Source organism: Podarcis filfolensis (genome assembly GCF_964270895.1).
Source record: "Podarcis filfolensis genome assembly, chromosome: 17".
In the NCBI taxonomy this organism is placed as follows: domain Eukaryota; kingdom Metazoa; phylum Chordata; class Lepidosauria; order Squamata; family Lacertidae; genus Podarcis; species Podarcis filfolensis.
The window spans coordinates 35,502,082-35,519,446 of NC_139621.1; the positions used below are offsets into that span (position 1 = coordinate 35,502,082).

Genomic DNA, 17,365 nt, shown 5'->3' on the forward strand with positions numbered 1-17,365 from the left:
TTATGCAACTGATATATAGGTCAAACCGAAGAACATTGTGTTCAGCGATTTCTAGCTTAGGTTATCTGGTAGTCTTCCCCTTCTGGGTCAATTCATGAAGTTGGGTAGGCTTATGCTTCCTTCTCCTGCACAGATAGTGCCTGAAATGGACTCTGTGTAGCTGGAGAATGGTGTTTTTTCAGGGACTTGAAGGCAGTATATATTTTATTTATTTGTTGCATAAAATGTACACACCACTTAATTTGTAAAAAACAACAACAACCCTGAAAGTATGACAAACCATTGCTTGAAGAGTACACATGTTCATTTCTTTTCTTTTCAGAAATATCTGTAATGGTTCCACCTGCGTTGCTGGAGGCAGTGTGCCTCTGAAAATTAGCTTCTGGGACCCACTAGTCCAGAGAGCGCTATTCTGCTCGCAGGTTTCCCATAGGCGCATGGTTGGCCACTATGAGAATAGGACATTGGATTAGATGGACCATTTGCCTGGTGCAGCAGGGCTTTTCTTAACTTCTTACGTTGTTCTTTGGTCAATAGGTTTTGCAGTGTTTTTCTCAATGCAATGCAGGAATAACATGGTATCACTGTATAGTTTACCTGAACTTATACATGTGACTGTCCACTGCCACAAGGGGGCTCATTATTTTAAGGACAGAGAGGGAATTCAATAAAATAGTGTTGAGGACAGAATATGACAAAGTTAATTGACACTGGAGTGTGCAGAAGAGGCAACATTATTGCAACTCAGGAAAGAATTTGCCGACAAAATGGGGTCTGACAATCCGGCAGAAGGATCAAGAGGTGAGAGTGGAAGAATGAAACACAGGGAACAAATAAAATATGTAGCAAGAAGAAGAAAAAAGGGTGATGCACGAGGAAATATGTGCACAGTTGTATGTATGCTGTGAGTTTACAGCAGCACAAATAAGCCACAGAATGTGGTTTTGTCTGTAGATTTCAGCATTCTGATCTTTTCAGTTTTCTTAAAAAAAATGATTACGTTTCCAGACCTTGTGTTTGCAAAGACATGGTAAACTGTAAGTTGTTTAAAACTGTTTTAACATTCTTTTTTAATTGTTGCAACCCATGCCTGGACCTTAGGGTGAAGGGTGGGTTATTATTACTATTACTATTGTGTCTGCCGCACCTGGTGAAATATCAGCAATCCAAAGAGTAGCCATGGGACGCGGGTGGTGCTGTGGTCTAAACCACTGAGCCTAGGGTTTGCCGATCGGAAGGTTGGCAGTTCGAATCCCCGCGACGGGGTGAGCTCCCATTGCTCGGTCCCTGCTCCTGCCAACCTAGCAGTTCAAAAGCACGTCAAAGTGCAAGTAGATAAATAGGTATCGCTCCGGCAGGAAGGTAAACGGCATTTCTGTGCGCTGCTCTGGTTCGCCAGAAGCGGCTTAGTCATGCTGGCCACATGACCTGGAAGCTGTATGCCGGCTCCCTTGGCCAGTAAAGCGAGATGAGCGCCAAAACCCCAGAGTCGTCCGTGACTGGACCTAGCAGTCAGGGGGTCCCTTTACTGAAAGAGTAGCCATTTTGGATTTCCAGCACTAGGGTTGGAGATTCAGTCACCTTTTATCTTCCCCATATTCAGATTGAAACATTAGGAGTGATTACATATATAAAATAAAATATATATTTTTTATAGTATGCAACTATTTTTGCAAACTGTTGGTGTTTTAAATTGTACATCACTATGGGTGCTTTGAGGAAGGAAGTTTAAACTTTTGCTTGCTTATTTGTATTTACATACTCTGAAAATAATTGTGACAGGAATAATAGTGATGATTTCTGTTGCTGCTTCTATTTTTCCCCATTGTGATTTTTCTATTATTTTTGCAATGGTGTATGTTCCTTGAGTGGTATCGCAAGTGATAAACACAGTCCATATTGTGGACGTTGTTTATGCCACAAAGACACAGTTACATTGCTGCGCCTTATGATCTTGAGCAGGAATGACCAACTTCTTTTGCCCAGGGAGGTCAGAAGCCAGTCAAGTTGTGATGGGGCTAGATCCTCTGGCCATGAAGTTGCACTTCACACTTGTGTCCACTGGCCAGAAGAGTCCTCTTAGCAATTAATGTGAGGAAGCACAAGAAGCTTCAGGGATTAATGCAGACATTTCTGGAACATTTGGGGTTGACAACTACTGACAGAAGAGAAGCTGGAGAGAAGCTTGAGAGTCACTGTGTTTTGCCAGGCTAGCAATTCTCTAAGGCTCAACCCTGTCTCACTAGTTTTGCCACACAAAGAGAGGATGCCTCTGAGACCTCTGCTATATCACAGAAACCTGTTGGGTATTGTGTCATGGTGCTCAGCACTGCTGCATTACACAGCATCCTGTTTTTGACCTGTAGCAATTCAAATGCCCTTGAAATGTGAAGCATTGTTGTGCGGGAGAGTAGGTAATCTTGTAATTGTTTTTCCCCTTAAAAAAGTTGTATGAGTGCTTTGACAGATCAATGAATAAGCTTTCACATATCTACAGTAAATATCCCTCAAAAACTGTTCCATAATTGTTGAGAGCATGAGATGGAGTTAAGTTTGTTACTTAGTATGGAGCTATGGGCATTCCCTAATAGGTGGTCATGACAATAGCCAGACCAAAATGTCTATTGCAGAAGAAGCACTGATTGCATTGCTGATGTGTAGTTCTGGTTTCCCCAGGGTATAAGCACACACACACACACACACACACACACACACACTCCTTTGAAAGCATGCAAAACAAGCAAGACCGTTCTGTTTAAAGAGACTTGGTGAATCTGTGAATCAAGCCTGGGATGTTTCTCATATCCCTGGTTGTGGGATGGGTCTGAAAAACTATAGGCAGGAATTGAACATTGGGCTAAGGTGAACGTTCTGTCCACACAAGCCGTTCTCATGTTGCTATCCTCCAGACCTCTCACAGAGGAGGCTCACGAAAAAGGGCTACAGATGATCACAGGGTTTCTTTTGGTTCATAGGGGGACAGGCAGTCCTTGAGAATGTTGCCCTTTCTCCCCCCCCCCCCCCGGTGTGTTGCTCTGGGGGTTCTGAGCCAATTTCAAGGTAGGGGGCACGGAGAGGAGGGAGGGAGAAAGCCCTACTGTGCTTGCAGAAATCCTTGCACAGGCTTCTGCTAGTGCGACTCATTAGTTGTATCAAGCTCTTAATCTATATTACAAACACTTGTTGAGACTTGAGGGGAAATCCTAGTTCCTACCTGCTTAAGGGCATGTGCCATAGAAATGAGTGAGATTCATTTCCAAGCAACAGTGTATAGGAGGAATGGATTTGTATGTCCTATTGAATTTAGGGCACTTGCTTTCATGCTAGCACTATAGGATAAGGGTGCAAGTATTTCACTGCAAACTATGTTATGTTATGTTATGTTATTTATTTCAATGTTCCTTTCTGCCACAAAGTTATATTCAAGGCAACTCACATGTCATTGAAAAATTAATGAAGTAAAAATATGATAGCAGTACAAACCCAAGAGCAGGAGACACAAACCAAATCTGAAAGCAGCAGTAAAAGCAAATCAAAGCAGCACCAACAGTCCACAGATAATAACAAACAATATCCATAACCAAAGACAATGACATTAATAATTATCAGCTACTAATTAATTTAACAGAAACCATTAAGCAAAAGGTCAGGCAAACAGGACAGCCTTTTCCGATACTTGTTACAGTCACACATACTGCTGGCTTGCTACTCTTTGCAGTGATTCTGGTATTAGTTTGGTACTGGACAAGAGGCTTACCACCAGCTCCTTAGATCAAGGAATGGTACCTTATTTATGAACCTTATGAATTGGTGAGATGCACCATAACTGCAATAAGCAATTTTGATTTAATACATTACACAAAGTATTGTTCATGTCCTGAGGCATGCAATACATCATTTTCTTATGGCCTCACAATCTGTTCTGTATTACGAAGCTCTTCAGGTGGCAACCTAATAGTAATGAAAGTCATGGCAGAGGAAAGCCTGAAAAGCATTGATGAACAACAACATTGCCAGTACTTAACTGTATGCACCAGTAAAGCATGTTATTTTTCACCAATGTTGTTCTGCCAGAGCTAAATCCTTGTTTAGACATGCAACCATTTTTCTACCAGAGCAAGAGGAATTTTATGGAGTCACATCTTCATAGTTTCCCCAAACTAGTGTTTTAAACTTGTGTCGGCCAACACAAATTCAGCAGTCCCCCAGGTGCATAAGTTATCAAAGTGCCAAAGTGTTTTATTATGCTCAAAATGTTTTACAAGTTTTGCCTCTGATGAGGGAATTTCCTAATTCTGTAACACATTGGGCATAACAAAATGTTTATGCACTCTGAAAAATTGTTTTCTGTCCCCCCCCAGCACATACTTAGCAAGCTGCATAGTTTAAGCTTACAAAACTCGTGTTAGCATATGATCTAATCATAGACAGAAGCTACCCACATGACATGTGAAACAAATAATAATAATACTGTGTAAAATAATAACAATTTTCACAGGAATCCACCTTTATAGCTTGCTTTTATCATGCATTAGGCACTGATTTTTAATACTCAGTAGATGTATTAAGTTATCTCATTTTTTCTGCTCTCAGTCAACAGAATACTCAGCCATGGCATCACTAACTGGTGGATTAGATGATATGAAGGCTAATTTAACAAGCCCTACTTCAGCAGATATAGGAGCCAGTGTCCCAGGTCCACAATCATATCCTATTGTGACAGGTAAGGAAAACGAGATGATCTACCAAGAACATGTTATTAATGGACATACTGTATGAAATGGCAAGTGGGAGGAGCTTATGGTGATGTAGTAGGAGGTTTTATCATTCCTTGTTGAAACTGTCTTAGTTTTGATGTTTGATCTGTGATACCTATGATATGTAAGGTTCTAAGCAGCCCGTGTCCAGTATAGGTTTGCCATATAGTTATTATTTCAAGGAGTGAAATATTTGTTTGTGAGAGGCACCATAACTGTAACATTAATACATATTGGCCAAACTCCTAGGAAAGTCAGCTCAGTGTTACATTAAATATTTTCTGGGAGATCAAATTCTAAGGGTAGTGGCTAAAATTTTACCAGTGGCAGTGGAAGGATAATTTCTGGGACTTCAATTGTTAGTGTGTACATTGTGTTTGTTTTTACTATTATTACTGGTCTATTGAATGTATTAAAATGATGATGGTGAACATTACAAGAGGAGTATAGCCTAAAAAGTCTTACAAATTTTCTGACATATGCTATTTTCTTATGGTCTCCTTATTTTGGAGCTTGGCAACTCTACTCTTTGAATGATTGATGGGAATGATTGTTCTGTATTCCCTTGATTTGGTGCTTGAACTGGGTTTTGGCGAGGGTGGGATGCCATCTAATTTACTTTTAGGCAGACCTAAAAGGACTCCAAGGGACGCAGGTGGTGCTGTGGGTTAAACCACAGAGCCTAGGACTTGCCGATCAGAAGGTCGGCGGTTCGAATCCCCGCGACGGGGTGAGCTCCCGTTGCTCGGTCCCTGTTCCTGCCAACCTAGCAGTTCGAAAGCACGTCAAAGTGCAAGTAGATAAATAGGTACCGCTCTGGCGGGAAGGTAAACGGCGTTTCCGTGTGCTGCCCTGGTTCGCCAGAAGCGGCTTAGTCATGCTGGCCACATGACCCAGAAGCTGTACGCCAGAAAAACAGTCTGCGGACAAACACCGGCTCCCTTGGCCAATAAAGCAAGATGAGCGCGGCAACCCCAGAGCCGGTCACGACTGGACCTAATGGTCAGAGGTCCCTTTACCTTTACCTTAAAAGGACTCCACTTCTTTTCAGTGGGTTTAATTACTCTGGCCTAATTTGAAACTAAACCATCCCAGTTAGTTTGGGTGAGGGCAGGGCTGGATTTAGATGAAGAGAGGCCCTAGGCTACTCCACTTGTGAGGCCTCTCCCAATTCCTCACCCTCACAACTAGAAGAAAATGGAAGAGTGTTATAAACAAAATTGAATGAAGCTAAGCATGACGATGGGCATTTAAAATTCTGCAATTCACAATTTCTCCTCGTAAGGACATCAGAAAACTTCATCAAAATTTGTTTGTCTAAGTTTGTCACTTTCAATGTACAGAATGCTCAGTGTGGACAAGCTCTCTTGAGACATCGTGGCCCTTCATTTTTAATTCTTTTGGGTCTTGAAAAACTCCTCTCTCCCAATCAATTAGTGACCATAAAGCTAAGAAATAGCTGCAAAACTGCTTCCAAATTAGGAAAGGTCATCTGAATTTTTTCCTTGTATATAATTTGATAAAGGTCTGTACGAGACAAGGAGTGCTCTGCTGTAAGCCCATGGCTTTGTCTCACGTACAGGTGAAAGTGCAAAAGTTCATCAGTAGGTTTCAGGTATGCTTCCATCTTCTGGATATGCTTCCATCAACAGTTCAACACCTTGCTGAATTTCTTGCTTAGATGCTATCAGAATAGCAAGAATGGAAAAACAATTGTGCAACATCACTGTACACAGTACTTCTTTTTAAATTGGCTTCAAGTGCATCTAATAGAGGAATAAAGGATTTTATCCTAAACTTATCTCTTGAAGAAAGTGCATCTAAGGCATCAGGTGCACTTCTGTCATTTCTTTGCCGTTCCCTCACTCTTTGTCTCCTGGTTTTGTAGTTAACATTTGGCAAGGTGGCTTTTGCTTGTTTCTCAAGCTCATCAAAATCTTCTCTTTAAAAAATCCAGAAGTGAACTATACAAACTTGCCCAAGAACTCAATAACAGGTCTGATTTCTGAAGGGCTTTGCTGACCTTGTGAAAATGACCTAGCACACAGATTTATATCTCTAAGATTCTGCAGATTTTGGCTGTGAACTAGGGCCCCACAATTTTTTTCAAGTTGGGCCCTAGAGTTTCAAATTGGGCCCCACTAGCTGGTCCAGAGTCTCACAGTTGCTTGGCCCGAGTTGCCCTGCCCTCACATGAATGAAGTCTTGGGTTTGCAATTTTGGGAGAGGGGAGACTGCCCTCTGGGGGGTGGGCGGGCTGGGGAGGCCCCCTAGATTTAGAAGCCCTAGGCTTCAGCCTACTTAACCTATACATAAATCCGGCACTGGGTGAGGGCTTCTCCTTTGCCCTCACAATATCAAATGTCCTGCTCAGCTTTTGCCAATAGTTGAAGACTTTCCTGTCCTCAAGAGCATTACATGATCATGTTGATGACTGGCTTATTGGATTATGCTGATGATTAGCTACTGTTTCATTCCTAGTTCCTACATCTATAGCATGTTTAAACTTTTATTTAATAAATAAATAAATAAATAAATAAATAAATTACAGTATTTGAATACCTGTTGTAGAAAATCAATCAGTAAATTATTTTATAAATAAAGAAATTACACTACACATTGAGTTCAAGGGTTTCAGGCCTGCAGTTTGTATAGATGAATGGCTTTTCGAGACTTATATGAGAAATGCTTCTGTCCTTTTCATCCTACCTCTCACCTAAATACATACAGTACAAGCAGCAAAGATTTGCTTTGCTTTTATGCTGGAAGTCCAGAATAGATGAAGAAGATGAGGATTTAATTAGCTATGTTTTATGCTGGTTTATTTCAGTGCTTGAGCAATGAGGACCATGGGGGTGAGCTGTGGGGAAGGGAGGATAGTTAAGGGTTGCCTGTCCCAGGCAGATAATGAGCTAGAAACAGCTCTGGGCATGGAGATATACCTTTTCTTTCTTACTTGTGATCCACATTTAGTGTGATGAGATTGAGTTTATTTTTAAAGCGATGCTTGAAATCCTTTTGGGGTCAAAGAGGTTTGTATTTGGATACTATGTAGAACTGGAGACTAGTGCTTACTTTATAGACAAATGGACACAATGTAATTGGTACATTAATTAGCTGAAATGTTAATAAAGACTTGATTGATTGAGAAGAGGCAAACAATAAGTCTTAAGTAATCACAAACCTTTATGCTATACAAAGTCCAGAATAAATTATGCCTCTCTCCACACCACTGCTTTTCTCTCTCCCCCACCCCTTTCTGACTCATGACACCTTAATTTTGTTTGTATTTGGCTTTTTTGTTTGTTATTATTTTTATCTGTTATGAGTTTTTTTTGGGGGGTAGGCTGTATGCCAAGAGCCTTCAAATCTTTGGATCTAGCAAGTGTTAAAATCTATTCCTGGAACAGCCAGGCTAGCTTCCTAGTGAGGTAATAGGCCATTAAGGAAACAAAGGAAGTGGCTCATTGCCAGAGAACAAATGGATGGGCCCCTCCCCCCCAACTCGCATGTAGTTAGAAAAACAAAGTTGAGAGTTGAGTTTTAGTGGGTCCAACTGTGACTAACTGACATCTGTTAGCGCCTTCTGGCGGTTCCCTCATTGCGAGAAGCAAAGCTACAGGGAACCAGGCAGAGGGCCTTCTCGGTAGTGGCGCCCGCCCTGTGGAACGCCCTCCCATCAGATGTCAAAACGATAAACAACTACCTGACTTTTAGAAGACATCTGAAGGCAGCCCTGTTCAGGGAAGTTTTTAATGTATGATATTTTAGTGTTTTTTGGTTTCTATGGAAGCCACCCAGAGTGGCTGGGGAAACCCAGCCAGATGGGCGGGATACAAATAATAAATTATAAATTATTATCTGTAAACTAAATTGTTATCATCATTATTTATATGATAATGCACATAGGAATGAAAAGATCTTCCCATTTTGGTTATTTTAGTTTCTCATTTTTCTAATCTTAAATTCAGTCCTCCACATTTCTGCAGCAATTTGTGGTTGTTGTTTTTATTTTATTTTTAATCCTCATAAAAATTCAGTATTTTAATGTGAATTTCTCCTTAAAAAACACATTTTTGCAAGCATTTCCCCTGGATATACTGCATTTTTGTATGTTATTTTCACCACTATATAATTTTTGATGCACAGTTTCTACTGATATATACATTTTGGTAAACAATCTTTGGCTGGAGAACTGCAGTGCAAAATTCGGATAAGTGTGGATTTTGAAGGATGGCTATATTTTAGTTTTCCTATTTATTCTGAAAGTGTGGATTTGATAGTTTCACCTTTAAATGTGAACTGAATTGAATTTCTTCCCCCCATCCCTAAATGCACCAAGAGATTCTGTGCTGTTGGTGGTGACAATGACGGCTCTCCTTGTCTGTGACCACCTCTGGCAGTGATTGGCTCAGCTGTCTGTCTATAATGGAGCAGTTGTATGGTCAGTAGTGCATCTGGCAGTAACTGACTAGCTGCTTGCCAGTCAAAATGAAGTTGGCACAGAAGGACCTCTGGCAATCATTGGCTAAGCTGGTTTGATCTGGGAAGGGCTGGGCAGGGAGATGTTTTAGCAGAGGAAGTGGTAAAGGAAATGGGGTTTAAGGAAAGCTAGACTGGAAGATGGGATGCTACAGGTGAATGACGGCAGGAGATTAAGAGCGAAAAGAAAGCTGGAAGAGGAAATGGGAGCAGAAACTGCAGAGGAAGGCAAGATTTAGTAAGCCTCTGGGTATGTAGAAACCATTACCCTATTTTTGGGTGGCCCCATTGCACTCCTAAACTGAAAGGTATTCAGCCACCCCAAGCTCTCTATTAACAGGGAAATAAACATTGCAGCAGTATTAATACTAGTCTGAAAAGTGTTTTTGTCTCAATGTGCCACAGTTCAGTGAGCGTCTTTTATGGTTAAGATCAAGAAAAAACATAATTACCTTAGTATTATTATTAAATGAATGTAAATCAATATTCAACATATTATGCTGTTGCTTATGTTAGTGAGCTACTCTTGGTTATAATACTCTACCTTAAAAATATACTAGAAATAAAAAGAAGCCTCGAAAAGGGCAAATAAATTAGGGTTGCCACCTTTCCCAGAGGGGAATAGAAATCTGTCAGTGCTCATTTGCATATGATTTATTTAAGCACATGCACATTATAAAAAAATCAATTGATTAGAATTGTCTGGGTGACAAAAAATAGTCAGTTGAAAAGGAGACATCCACCCCCACCCTGGCAAGAAAGAAAGAAAGAAAGAAAGAAAGAAAGAAAAAGAAAAAAAGAAAATTACTCATCCTTTAAAATAATAATAAAAATAATAAAGAGCTAGTGGCATAGAAAGCCTTCAGTTAGATGGAAAATGTTTAGCTTGGAAAGCTAATAAGCAAGCAAGCAAGCAAGCAAGCAAGCAAGCAAGCACCATTATAATATACAGAAAGTGCTAAATTGCTTTTATTTCCTTTAAGCACATGTAGTTCAATCATATGAATGTTTGCTCAGATGTAATCCTCAGGTAAGTGTGCACCAAACTGCACTATTAAGAGGAAAAGTTGTAATCCTCTTCTCTGTAGTGGGTTGTGCACAATCATCTAGTGCAATTGTCTCCAACTGGTGAGTTAGAAGAGCATTGTCGCCAGGTTTGTGGGGGCTGCAGTCCACTTTCTCTCTATTACAACCACTCCGTTTTCTTCCCCTGCCCCCCACTTCTACTCTGCTGTGCTCTCTATCTTCAGCACTGTCCTGGTTGCTTCATTCTTGCCTTTCCCCTTCTATTATTCCTTTCTCTCGCTCCCCACCCCACCCCTACTTTCCCCATTCTCTTTCTCCTTCCATAAGCTTGCCAGACAGGAAAGTCCTACCTATCTCCTTTTTTCTTTCTACCTCTCATTTTCGGTGAACTCTAGTGCCTGGTGGTAGGTACCTTTCTTGCAATGAATTATTGGCACTACTGTTTGTTAAGGGTTGTTGGGAATTGTAACTCTGTGAGGGGTAAACTACAATGCCCAGAATTATGGGGGGGGGGAATGTGCTTCGAATATGCTTTGTAGTAGCACAGAAGCCCTAGTCTGAATGTGCAAGGCATTTTCAGAGTTGTTAAATGATAACATCCTCAGGGTCACTTAGTATACCTTTGGTTATGCCTTAACTTTTAAGAGAGCTTGAGTTTGCACCCTTATTTGTAAATTTAAAACATATTGTTTGACTATGGAGATTCTAGTAAAAAAAGAGTAAAGAAAAAAAAATAGCATAGAGCACAAGTAAGATGTATAACAGAACCGAACTTTGTGAAAATCTGAAATTTCCTATCTTGGGCTGTTTGGAGTTAGCAAGGCTAGCAAGAATACTGGATCTTTCAAAAATCACAAACCTATATGTTATAACATCTTCATTTTGTGTGGGAGACCCAAAAGTAGTGTTGTGCTTAAAAAAAGAAAGAATTGTAAATGGCACCAGAAGTCATTGACTGAATAGAGGAAGTAGTTCTGTTTCATGAAAATAAAACCGCTGAATTCCTTAGTGTTCCACGATTCAACACCCAGCAGGATATTAATGTGCAAAATGCTTAAAAGCCCCCATATTCTGGAATGAAGAGAGTTTGAGAAATGGGTTTTATTGTGGCCAAGAAAACTAATCTGGTTCTTTTGATAGGGCTGAGATCTGCAGTTCAAGCTTCAGCAGTTTTTATGAGAATGTCTAGGGACAGAGCTTGGCTTCCATTCACAAACTGACCTACGTCTAGTTTGTATTGTGAGTCCTGAGTTCTTAAGCCAACTCATAAAATAGTTTAATCAATGCAAAATAGGCTGAGAACCATACAGATAAGAGAATTATGGCCACAGTGTTTCATTGTTCTTGTTTTCAAGCCTTTGGCTGAAGTAGGAAAGCAGCATTGAGAAATAATAATGTAAAAGATCCTCCGTGCAGCTGTGGTGTCAGTCTGAGGTTTGCATTTCCTAGCAGATTTGCAGATCTGATCTGTAGTAATATCATTTGAATGGGGGGTGGGGGGGGAGTACTGTTTAGACATTGGCATTCACATCAGCATGTCCATAAAAATGGGCCTAAATTATGGTAAAAGGAAATTTTGATGACACTTTTCTATACTGCTTCATCCACCAACTTGCTTGTGGTTATGGACCACTGGCTGAACATCTGATTAGAGAACTAGTTGATTTCTCTCCATCGTTTTTATGCCACATTAAATATTAAGTTAAAAAAAACCTCGCTCTTACTGCCTGCTGCCACGGTTCATAAGCGTGCTCTCCATTTGCAAGCCAATGACATGTGCCCAGCTCATTACTGCTGTAGTCAGCATTTCCTGAGCAGCCCCTGATTGTTACTAATTACCTGCAGATGCATTTTCTCTGCTCTGCTGTGCTGACTTCAGCTTGGTCGCTATCACTTTGAGAGGACAAAGTGGCACTGAAATTGACACCTTTGCTCGCCTCTCCAATAAGGCACAGAGGGCAGATTGACAAATCCACAGGCAACTCTGACTGCAGCTGGTTGGAGAGTCACTTTGCATTAGCAGTGCCCAGAAATGAGTGGATGAGAGTGCTAAGCGACCTAGCAAAAGGGAACTATATGAGAATATTTCACTTCAGCAGGATCAGATGTGAACTGTACAACATACAATTCCAAATGGCATAACTGCTTTGTGGGTATGCCTTTAGAGACTGTTCAGACTGACAAACCAGGTCACTTAGTTCTTCAAGAGCATTTGAAGATTTGAAAAATCTCTCTTTCCCCAACACGCTATCGCTATAACTTGCTGTTTTACGTTCAGTAGCCTTCTTGGATGAGTGGCTGAGCCAATCCACACAATGATCTAGTCAGTATAGTCTCATGTTTTTTTTCCTGCACTGCATCACTTCAGAGTGTAGGTAGGGGAATCGTATGTTTGAATACGTGCAGAAGGTTATCATAAATACATGCAGCTTCCCCCAAAACCACTCCTGAAATGTAAGCAATCCTCAGACATGACTTCCAATGAAATACGTAAAGCAGCGAAGGAAAATTTGGGAGATTAATGATGCATACGTGGAAAATGGTTGAATGAGCACACGAGCCTCTTGGGATCTCAGCCATAAAATGAGAAAAGTCTGTTTTCTAGAGAAGATACTTGCAAGGCAAATATCTAGAAGTGAATCCAGAAGCTGTGAACCTTTCAGGAGAACAAACTTGGTCTTCTTTTAGGCATTACTGTCTGAAGAGGGAACATAGACAGAGCAGGGCTGGAGCTGAGAGACTGACCCATTTACAACTAACCTCTGCGGTGGGGAGGGAGCCTTGATACACAGTCCTCCCCATTGAAGATGTTTATCAGAAACTTGTGTGTGTGTGTGTGTGTGTGGGTGTGGGCGCGCGTGCAGGTAAGGGGGGAGGCTAAATGGGCACCACCCCTTCAGCCCTGTTCTACTCATGCTCCCTTATCAAGTGATGTCACTTGAAGGGGGCTCCTGTGTTTCCGTATTAAAAGATAAAGGGACCCCTGACCATTAGGTCCAGTCATGGCTGACTCTGGGGTTGCGGTGCTCGTCTCGCTTTACTGGCCAAGGGAGCCGACGTACAGCTTCCGGATCATGTGGCCAGCATGACTAAGCTGCTTCTGGCGAACCAGAGCAGCACACGGAAACGCCGTTTACCTTTCTGCCGGAGCGGTACCTATTTATCTACTTGCACTTTGACGTGCTTTCAAACTGCTAGGTTGGCAGGAGCAGGGACCGAGCAATGGGAGCTCACCCCGTCGCAGGGATTCAAACCGCCGACCTTCTGATCAGCAAGTCCTAGGCTCTGTGGTTTAACCCACAGCGCCACCCGCGTCCCTTGTTTCCATATTACATCTTCATTAATAATAAATGAGTGTGTTTGCACGCACACAGACACACACACATGCACACATGCCCCTTTTAAAAACAGTGAAATAACTGTTATCTTTGCCAACATTGTATTTTATTGATTTGCCCCCTACCTTTCAAGCACCCATGAAAAGGTCCTGGCTCTCTTGTTGTCATCTGTGTCTGCACCCTCACAGAGATATAGAGAAATGAAGAGAGGATCACAATCTTATGGTTCTTCTTCAGCTGCAGCAGTGAAGTTACTGCTCACTTTGTATTCATAGTGCCAGGGATTTGAATAAGGAACCTTGAATAAGGAATAAGGGATTTGAATAAGGAACCTCACATGGGGTTGAACTGGGACCCAGTCTTGGTACCAGCATCTCCTTTAAGCAAAGCAGAGGAGTGTTTCCATGTGCAACACTGGCCCCTGTGATCCTTGTGATTGACAAGAAGTATAAAGCCTCTGGATTGGGTGGGCCTGCTACGATTTCCAGAAGTCCTTGCTGGGCCAACAGAATAGTGGCTTCTGCCTGCTGAACTTCAGCCAGCCTGCTCCAGACCAGACCCCCAGCTGACCTGGGGTGGCGGGTCACAAGTGTCAGAACAGTGATTACACAATAGGTCTAGATTGTGCTATGGTTGCCGGCAGCCCCACACCCTGGCCGTAATAGAAAGCATTCTTACTCACTGTGACAGGCTTTGACCCACCATAGGGGCCAGCTTGTGTGGGTGATTGGGGTGTATGTGACATTGCACATGTGTCATCAGGAGGGGCTGGAGCCAGGCTTTGGGAAGGTGGAAACAGGGCTCTAGGACCCCGTTGGAGCACCACACCTCCTCCCTAAGCCAGGGGGAAGCTTCCCGGGCTTTGGGAAGGAGGTGCCAGGCTTCTGACAGGATGCTGGAGCCCTCCTGCCTCCTCCCCAAAGCTCTGTGCTTTTGGGACATCAGGGGAGCCCAGTCCCTTCACCAAAAATAGAAGGGCCAAAAGGAGCACCTAGAAGCCATGACCCTGGCACCCACCACAACATACATACCTAAATGCACAGAGAAAGAGGAGCTGGCATAAAGCTGGGAGCAAAGTCCCCTTGAAAAATGTCATATCAAACCACAGAGGGGGAGGAATGGCTGGATGTCAGTCATGTTGTATTACCTTCTATGGGCTTTATGAGGAGGACCCAGTCACCTACAATATTTCATTCACAACTTCAGTTTAAACTGAAGTACAGTGAGGGCACTGCCCCTGGCTGAAATGCGTTCGCCCTCTCATATAGCAACACGTGCTCTGTGTATTAATTCTGCTTCACAGGGGCTGTTGTAAGGCATGCTGAGATAATGCGTGGGAATACTACAAAGCAGCATAACTGGGGGTAGTTGTTTTGTTATTAATTTTCTGAACCCCCTTCCGCTTTTTTGGAAATTGGTGTTGATTTTAATAATCTTCAATTAAAAATATTTGAAGGAGGCTGGTTTTAGTGAGAAATTATGCTATTTGGGTAAAAAGATAAACAATTTCATATTATAGTACACTCCATTGAATTAAATAGGAATTACTTCTGAGCAGACAGGATCTCTAAGGACTTCTAGGTGAATGCCATCCACCTCTGGTGACCAGATACTGACATAACATTGTATCATGGGTGGAATTTATACTACTTTCTAAATGCAAGTCTACATGAGTAATGGGATGCGGGTGGTGCTGTGGTCTAAACCACTGAGCCTAGGGCTTGCCGATCGGAAGGTCAGAGGTTCGAATCCCCACGATGGGGTGAGCTCCCATTGCTCGGGCATTTCCGTGCGCTGCTCTGGTTTTTCCAGAAGCGGCTTAGTCATGCTGGCCATATGACTCGGAGATGAGCGCCACAACCCCAGAGTTGTTCGCGACTGGACTTAACTGCCAGAAGTCCTTTACCTTTACCTTACAAATAAGATTTATCAGAATAACCATAATATATTTTGCAGTATGCTTAGTAATATGATATCTAGGAGGCAAATGTAAACAATTCATGTGTATCCTTGTAACTAGTGAAGCAGAAGTCATGTTCAGATGCAAAAAAAAAAAAAAAAAAAAAAAAATGCCTGCAAGCTATAAAGCAAATCTAGAACTGCTGGCGTTTATCAAGCAGGAAGCTACCCAGACAACCAGTAAAGGCTGTGAAATAACAAACATTTAAAAGAAATGGTAAAGGAAGGCAGGGGAATGAAAGAGAAGCTACATGAATCCATTTTATTATAAAATATGCTGGAGAAGTACCCGTGTTTAAACTATTTCTGAAAGTACACCTGAATCTGGTTTCTGGCTTCATATTATAATGTTACTGCCTTGGTCGTATTGGTGGATTATGTTCACTAGCAATAAGAGTGGGAGCTGGCGAAGAGAGAGAACGACCTTGCAATGCTGATTCTTCTTTGATATCATGAACTATAGCGTCCTTCTATGCGGGTTGGCAGCGTTGGAGATAGCACGATGCAATGCTTCCATTCCTACCTGTCAAGGATGCAGAAAAGTATGCTTGGCTAGAATTGTTCCACCCTGTAGGAGCTGTCCTGCAAGGTGCCACAAAAGTTTGATCTTACCCCACATGCTGTTTAATATCTATGTGAAGCTGCTGTGAGAGGTCATTTTGGAGTTCTCTGTCATCAATATGCTGATGAAATCTAATTATCTCTCTCCATTTCTATCTCTGATTTCTAATATTATAAGGCAAAACTTTCTCTCTGTGCTTATGTACAGTTGAAGAAGTAACATGCTATCACTCTCCTCTCTTAAAACGCCAAACTGTATAATTTATTAGTTGGCAGTGCTTGGGGGAGATTGTGTTATCTGATTTTTTTAAGTACGCCAACCCACCCTTCCCACCTGTTCAAGATAGCTTACAAATACCGTATGACAAGACCATCTTACCCTTTCCTTCCAATTTGATAATCACTTACATGGAAAACTTATAACATGATATGCTTTAAACCCCCAAGGTGCTTATGTGAGAGGTTGCTGGCCAACTCCAGGCACTCTTGCATGAAACTGATTGCGATCCATTTCACTTGGGTTTCAGGCCTGGTTCTGGAATAGAAACTGGCCTCATTGGCCAGTGGAATGACCTTTGCTGATTGGGGAGAGTACAGCTCTGTTCATTCTCTTGGACCTCTAGGTGGCTTTCAGTACTATTGATAATGGTGTCCTCCTGCTTAGGTGGTCCAAGCTGAATGTTGGAGGTACAGTTTTGCAGTGCTTTCACTCCTATATTGAGCACCAATTTTAGAAGATGGTGCTAGGGAATCCATGGCAGTTATGCTTTGGGGTCCCATAGGGTTCTTTTCTATTACTCCTGACCAGGTGAGGTGTGTGTGTGCAAACCTCTGGAGCACACAGTAACTGGCTGTAAGTGGATGGCTAAACACTTCAAGGATAAAGTTGCTTGGCTCCACAGTGATTTAGATGCTGCTATTGTGACAGTGTCAGCTGAAGTGTCTGATTTAACATTGACCCCAGTGTTCTGAGATCATTTCCAGTTGATGTGGACAGGATACGTACAGTGATGTGCTTGACCACCTGCTCCATAGATTCTAGTTCATCCTGGCTTATTAAAGCTGGTTGGGTGGGGGGGAATGACTGAATGGGCCAAGGGTGTGGTAAATGCATCCTTGCATAATGGAGTGGTGCCCACTGCCCTTAAAGAGGCAGTGGTGCATCCACTCCTCAAAAAGCCCACCCTAGACACAATGGAGTGTAACAACTATAGACTGGTCACCAACAACCCTTTCTTTGCA

General features: G+C 42.0%; 1 protein-coding gene across 4 annotated transcripts in view; it reads left to right on the forward strand.

Moving 5' to 3' along the window:
* PAX5 (paired box 5) overlaps window positions 1-17,365 on the forward strand; it is a 265,758-nt gene that overhangs the window by 156,574 nt on the left and 91,819 nt on the right. For all 4 annotated transcript variants that reach the window (XM_083593706.1, XM_083593703.1, XM_083593705.1 and 1 more), the window contains one exon: window positions 4,594-4,723. In XM_083593706.1, coding sequence (XP_083449832.1) covers window positions 4,594-4,723 — 130 coding nt within the window. The remainder of the gene's footprint in view (window positions 1-4,593; window positions 4,724-17,365) is intronic.